At 65.8% G+C, this 6,677-nt stretch overlaps 3 protein-coding genes across 3 annotated transcripts in view; 1 reads left to right on the forward strand and 2 right to left on the reverse strand.

Moving 5' to 3' along the window:
* Window positions 1-1,574, reverse strand: part of MNEG_7142 (hypothetical protein) — a gene marked incomplete at both ends in the record, with an annotated part of 3,654 nt that extends 2,080 nt beyond the window's left edge. Inside the window, 3 exons of the mRNA XM_014044384.1 lie at window positions 121-479; window positions 737-850; window positions 1,163-1,574. Of these exons, the coding sequence (XP_013899838.1) occupies window positions 121-479; window positions 737-850; window positions 1,163-1,574 (885 nt within the window). The remainder of the gene's footprint in view (window positions 1-120; window positions 480-736; window positions 851-1,162) is intronic.
* Window positions 1,575-2,896: 1,322 nt separating this feature from the next.
* Window positions 2,897-3,430, reverse strand: MNEG_7143 (hypothetical protein; the record flags this gene model as incomplete). The annotated part of the gene is made up of 2 exons (XM_014044385.1): window positions 2,897-2,925; window positions 3,142-3,430. The coding sequence occupies 2 exons, from the start codon at window positions 3,428-3,430 to the stop codon at window positions 2,897-2,899; spliced, it is 318 nt and encodes a 105-aa protein (XP_013899839.1).
* Window positions 3,431-3,930: 500 nt separating this feature from the next.
* Window positions 3,931-6,677, forward strand: part of MNEG_7144 (hypothetical protein) — a gene marked incomplete at both ends in the record, with an annotated part of 6,496 nt that continues 3,749 nt past the window's right edge. Inside the window, 5 exons of the mRNA XM_014044386.1 lie at window positions 3,931-4,067; window positions 4,796-4,857; window positions 5,293-5,392; window positions 5,571-5,946; window positions 6,208-6,324. Coding sequence (XP_013899840.1) covers window positions 3,931-4,067; window positions 4,796-4,857; window positions 5,293-5,392; window positions 5,571-5,946; window positions 6,208-6,324 — 792 coding nt within the window. The remainder of the gene's footprint in view (window positions 4,068-4,795; window positions 4,858-5,292; window positions 5,393-5,570; window positions 5,947-6,207; window positions 6,325-6,677) is intronic.

Raw genomic sequence — 6,677 nt, forward strand, 5'->3', positions numbered from 1 at the left:
CCCGCCCGCCGCCGCCGCAAAGGCGGACGTGCCGGCCGCGCCCGCGCCGCCGCCAGCGGCGGCGGCCAGCCCGAACGGCCCCGCGGCCAGCGCGGCGCTCGCGGATGGCAGCGCGCCGACAAAGCCAGTGGTAACGCCGCGGTCGGGGGCGCCGGCGCCCATCAGCGGCGGCGGCGCGGCGCCGCTGTTGCCAGATAGCAGCCGCTTCACATCCTCCATGGACAGGCTGCTCAGGCCCGACGAGAAGATGCCGCCGCCCGACAGCGGCGCGCTGGTCACGGGCACCCCGACGCCGACGCCGACGCCGGCCCCGCCCACGCCGCCCGCGTCAGCGCCGCCGCCGGCACCGCCCCTGCCGCCCTTGCCGCGCTTGGCGGCGGCGCCGGCCTTGGACGCGCCGCCGTCTTTGGGGGCGCCGTCCTTGGCGCTGTCTGGCAGGTGTATATCCTCCTTCAGGTTGCCCTGGCTGTCAACATAGTCTGCGCGGTGCAGAGGAGGGAGAGGGGGCGCGGGACGCCGCCACAAGGCAGGCTGTCAGCGGGGACGGGACGCCGACGCGCGACAAGGCCAGGGGACGAGCAGCACTTGGCCTGCAGCACAGCGCGGCGCCTTGCGGTGCAGCGCCACGCACGCCTGCTGCGCCAAGAGCGGCGCCAGTGTGCGTTTTGCGGGCTGCGGCAGGCGCCCTTTGACAAGGCGGCGGGACAGGCGAAGTGATGCGGCCGGCGCTGCGCACCTTCGTATGTGAAGTTGAGCTTGCCCTTGCGGCCGCGCAGCTTGATGGCGGCGCGGTCAAAGGCCATGGCGGCCTCGTCCTCCTCAATGTATGAGCCAAGGTACAGATACTTGCCTGGGCCGTGGTGCGAAGTGCGCAGGGGTGCGGCGCGCTGTCATGAGGATGCGGGTCGCCGCAGCGCGCACAGGCGCAGGCAGGGATGCAGCAGAGGGCTCCAATCCGCCCGTGAGAGCACAGGGGGAAGATGCACACATTGGGCGTTGATGGCGGCATGCCATTGGGGGGGATCAGACCTCGTTCTGAGCCACCCCCCGGCACGCGCATGCGTGCATCAGCAGACGGGAGCTGCGGCGCGCGCGTAAGCGCGTGCGTGTACGAGGCCCCGCCGCTGCCGCCGCCGCCGCCGCCGCCATCACGGCTGCTCACCGCCACTGTTGATGGCCGCCTGCCAGCGCTTGTTCTTGCGGTTCCAGCAGACGCCGCGGAACTTAGAGCTCAGGGGGCGGTTGGAGGAGCTGGTGGTGCCCTTGGTGGGCTCGCGCGCGCTGGGCCGTGCTACGCTGCCGCGCTGCGGCTTCTTGCGCCCTGCGGCGCCCGACGGGCTGGGCGGAGAGCCGCCCGCGACACCGCCCGCTGCGCCATTGAGGACCAGCGGCGCGGCGACAGGCAGCGCGCCGCCCTGCTGCATCAGCTTGAGCTGCTCCTGAAGCGGCATGTTGAGGAGCGACGCGCCGAGGCCCGGCAGCGGTGCAGGTCCCGCCACTGACGCAGCGGCGCCCGTGACGTCCACCATCTGCAGTGATGCCTCCGCCAGGCGTGCGGACGAGCGTCGCTGCATAGATCGTGGCCAAGAGTCGGGCGTGTTTTGTGATGCCCCCGCTTCCCCTCTTCACTCGACTTCCGCAATGCACTTGGATGAGACAAGAATATGGCACAAGCGCCGTGTGCGTGCTGCGACGACCGCTGCCCTCGCTTCTTGAGCCGCGGAGCCAGTGATGGAAGCCCGTTTTGAGCTCACGATCGCTTGTGCAAGATATTCGGAGCTTCGATACAGTTTCGAGACTATTGATTGCAGTGTATAGTACGGTAAGCGCTTCCTTCACTGCCAGGTCTCTCACTTTTATTGGCGAGGTGCTGGCCGCGAAGAACAACGCTTGGAGTTCACGCCGACCAGCTCATACAAAGCAATCAGTATCACCGACTCAAAATCAGTTTGTGAGCCCCTGATTAATGCGGGTGTGAAGCAAGTCCATGAACTGCGGCCTTCTCTCGCCACCTGCTGCCCCTCATGATGAGCAGCGTCGTAGCGCCCCCGCCGAAGAAACTGTAGTCATGCGCCCACAGCTGCAACGTTTATCCATGTGGCATCATATTACCTGTTAGGCTGCTGATGGCAGAGGGCAGTCCACCTAGGCAACAGAGATGCACCACCGTGGGCAACTGCGGCTTGCAGCAGTGGCGGCTGGTGACAACACCGCACTCGCAGCTCCCCTTGACCCTCCGCTTTAGTCGATCAAAACCCGCAGCAGCCCGGCTGCCTCTTTCTTCATGTGCAATTCTGCAACCATCAATATCTTCTGCCCACTGCTGAGCCGCTAATACCATCACGCGCCCATCACCTGGATTCGCCACCATGGACTGCCTCGTGCCATTACTCGCCGTTCATGCTGCATTGCAATGACAGTCAGCGCTCCTGCAGGTGTCACACACCCGCCAACAATGGTTAAGCTTGACGGCTACGAGGGGATGCAAACAGCTCTGCCCCCCCATGCAGCAACCCAAATCGCTGCCGCCCTGGCCGCCAGGAACGCCGGAGAGGCGGGCAACCGACAGGGCAGCGCTGGTCCAGTGGAATGCTTGCGTCTTGTCGGTGCGGGCGACTGATGCAGCTGACGCCACATGCAATGCAGGGAGCTCCAGTCCGCACCGACCCACTGCCATGATTGCGTCTGTCCCGCAGGGCGGTTTGCTCAACACCCACGATGACCTCCGCGAAGGCCTGCACGTCCATATGAATCAGGATCCAAGCTATTAGCTGCGGCCACGTGCTGGCTGCGGAAGCTGAATCACTGCCGCGGCTGCCTGCCAGCGCAACCAGAAGCACGCGGTGGCGCTGTCGCAAGGTAGCGTCCGATGGCTGCTGGCGCCATTGCTGGGCGCCTAGTGCTCATCCCCGCCACCGACGTAACCTATGGCGGTAGTGGAGACAACAATTATCACAACACACCCAAGGGCATCAGCCAAGAGTTCGCGGCCGCGCCACCAGCAAACCAAGTCGTCAGTTGTGCAACCACGATCTTTCCACCAGCACGCAAACAGCACACGTCCTCCCCCCCCCACCAAGGCGACAGCCACTCCAACCACTCGTCCCAGCTCCCAGCCCCATCGATGCCCAACATGCTCACGGTGGTTCTCAAACGGCCCTGTATCGTTGCCCCAGGGGTAGCTGGAGCGCGTGCGAATGCGCATGTAGGGGTACCACGGAATCTTGCCCTCAAACTCGTCCTCAGGGTACACGATATCGTAGATGATGAAGGCGGCGCACAGAGGGAGCGAGATGAGCAGGCCAATCTTGTCCGCCTTGCCGCTGCTGTGTGCCTTGGGAGCGGCGAGCTGGCTGGCCTGGCTGGTGTAGCCGAAGCTACGCGTGCCCTGCTGCAGGGCCACGGAGGCCAGGCGGCGAAGCCCCTGCATGCCGGGCGAGGCCACCGTTTTCGATCTGCTGGTGCGTGCGATGGGGTTTCAGTGTCTAAGCGACCCCTTGGGGCTCAACATGTACGGAGTTTTGTTAGCAGTTCGTGCGAGGTGTGGAGAGAGCGTACAACGAGCGGGGAAGTCCATCTTTTTCAGGAGGAGCCTGCAGTGTGACTAGGTAGTGCGTATTCGCGTTCGTCCAACTCCATGACAGGCTGTATGTGAAGTCAACTATGTTTGTTCAACACTTTCGTTTGTGCCGGTATACTTGGATGATTGTCTCGTGCAGAGATCACTACGGTACCAGCCTGCACTAGTCCGTGCTCTCCACTCCACGCTGGGACTCCAAGAGAGCTTGCGTGACTCCAATGTATGATGGCGCGTAGTATAGGGAGATCTGGTTGCTTTTGAGCGGGAGGGCTTGCCGCAGCGCAAGTCGGCAGCAGCGGCCTGGTGCAGGCGCGCCAGCCTGAGCCGCTGCACCCAGTCGCTCCCTGAGCATGGCGTCGAGCGCGCTCGTGGAGCTGCAGTCGCCCTACTCGCGTGTGCATATCTATTCCACCAAGGCGCGACTGTACGCGGTCGCCTACGAGGACGGGGACGCGTGCCGCATCCTCGCGTTCAAACGGCAGGATGGGTGCGCGCATGGCTTTGTGCATGACCAAAGGGAGCAGCGGGGCCGGGGTGGTGGTCGTCAAGGCATCCCGCACATGACGTCTGTGGGGCCCTCGTCCTGAGGCCGCGCCGTCAGGCGCCGAGCCTCAGAGAGCTGTGCCAGCAGCTGCCGCACCCACCACTACCACCGGCCTGCGCGTCGTGCGGGCAGCGGGCTGCTCCTGCTCGGCACCGCGGCCGCACCAGCCGCGCACTGCTGTGTCCAAGATGCGCTCAACCTCGTATTTAACCACCTTGTTTGCACCTCCCATGGCCGTCGGCCTGCTGACGGGCACTGTCGCTCCCCTTCTTCCCCACCAAAGGCCCCAGCTGGGTGTTGTCGCCGACCCGGCAGTGTACACGCGGGGCGAGTGCGCCGCGACACTGGCGCGCATCCACGAGGGCAGCGGCGGCCTGCAGCTCGTGTGCAAGGTTGGCGAATTGGATTTCTCTTTGGCAGAGACGAGCAACGGCCTGTGAGGGTTTGGGCGTGGTGGCTGGCGACCAGGGTGGGGCCGCACCCATCCGCCTCGCGCAGGAGAACCTTGGGCTGGCGTCAGCCGCGGCGGCGCCCCCGTCCTCTGCGCCGGACATCATCCGCCGGCCCCCGCAGCTTGACACTCTCAGACTCGCCCGGACCACCTCACCGCGCGGGCGCCGCCCCCCGCCGCCCCTGCCCTCCCAGAGCCACGGTGTTGTGGGTTGCTTCAGGTTCACCGAGAGCTACTACCTGCTGGTGATCACGCGTCGCGAGTACGTCGGGCATGTGTGCGGTGAGGCGGGCGCGCGGGGGGCCAGGTGGCACGTTTGCGTGCATGTGTGGGTGTGCACGCGTGCATGTAGGTAGGTGAGAGGGAGAAACAGAGAGAGAAAGAGAGAGTGTGTGGCAGGCAAATGCAGGCAAGTGGGTGCAGCTGAGCGTGAGCGGCAACTCAGGAGGCGGCGGGGAGTGCAGGACAAGAAAAGATCTTATTCAAGGGCGCCCTGGAGTGGCGTTCTGTTGATGAGGGTTGGTGGCGTGAGCTGCCCCCTCTCCCCCGAGCCCCCTTGGTCTCCTCTGTTGCCTGAATCGCCGCCACTCGTAGGGTGGGGCGGCTGCAGGGCCTGGAATCCCACTCGTCGCAGCCTTGGCACGAACCCGACCTGCCTCGATATCACCGTCCCCCTGCACCGCTCCACCCATGCACACCATCACCTCGACACCCCAGGCCACAAGGTCTACCGCGTGGCCGATACCGCGCTGCTGCCCCTGGGGCTGTCCATGCAGCGCCTGGACAACGGCGCGGCGGAGAGCGTGGCGGAGCGCAGGTGTGCGACATGGCACCAACGATGCGTGCGACGCTGCCTTGCGGCCGGCAGGCCCGGCCGCTGTCGGCCTGCGACCCCATCTCCGGGCACCCCCACGCCCCCTTCCGAACCCAAGCCTACTGCCCATTTGATTTGATGCCCTCTCACACACACACCCTCCTGCAACACTCAATCCAAGGTACCGGAAGCTCCTGCTGGGCGTGGACCTCACCCGCAACTTCTTCTTCAGCTACACCTACCGCCTCACGCACACGCTGCAGCACAACCACACCGCCGCCGCGCCGGCCGCGCCGAGGCCTGGTGCCTGCCCGACGCGCGACACGGCAGCGGGTGGCGGCGGCGAGAGCGGGAGCAGCAGCGGCACTGGCAGCAGCACTGGCAGCGGCGGTGCCGCTGGTGGTAACGGTATGGCTGGGGAGGACCCTCCTGGCCTGGCCGTGTTTGAGGGCAGCATGTTTGCCTGGAACGCGCACCTCACGCGGCCGCTGCGCACCGCCGCGGGCAGCGCCCGGTGGACGGTGCCGCTGGTGCACGGCTTCTGGGAGCAGCGGCAGGTGGGCGGGCGGCTAATGCGCGCGTGCGCGAATGCGCCTGTGCTATTGCGCTGCCGCACGGCGCCAGGCCATTCCGGTGATCATCGGTGCGCCGCATCATGCGTGGCGTCTGGAGATCAGCTGTGAGTTCCCCGGTCTTCCAAGCGGTCGCCCATGCCTAGCAGTGATGCTAGCGTGAAGTGCTCATGTCCCGGAGCACACCTTGACCCTGGGCTCCCTGCCGTCGCCTGGGACCGCCCCTCCGCCTCCCGCCGCGCCCAGATGTCGCTGTTCGGGCGCCACATCACCCTGACGCTGGTGGCGCGCCGCTCCCGCCACTTTGCCGGCACGCGCTACCGCAAGCGCGGCATCAACGACCAGGGCTTCGTGGCCAATGAGGTGGGGTGGGGGGGGGGGGCTGCGGGCCAACATCACAGCTGCAGCTCGCTGGCACGCTGCCCCTCGGTGAATGGGTGTTGATTCGTGGCATCCCCGAGCAGCAAGAAGGGGAGAAATGCCCGAGCGCTTGAACGCGGGTGCAGCGGTCAGCAATGCATCCGACGCACAGGAGGGAAGGGTGGACAATGCGCTTGGTTCAAAACCCGGCTGCTGCATTCCGCTGTGGCAGTTCTGGCTGCAGCAACTGCTGCCACGTCACCCTCCTGCTCCCCCTTACACGCAGTCACACACACGCACGCGCGCACACACACACACACACACACACACACACACACACACACACACACACACAC

This window comes from Monoraphidium neglectum, assembly GCF_000611645.1.
Source record: "Monoraphidium neglectum strain SAG 48.87 unplaced genomic scaffold scaffold01237, whole genome shotgun sequence".
Lineage (NCBI taxonomy): Eukaryota > Viridiplantae > Chlorophyta > Chlorophyceae > Sphaeropleales > Selenastraceae > Monoraphidium > Monoraphidium neglectum.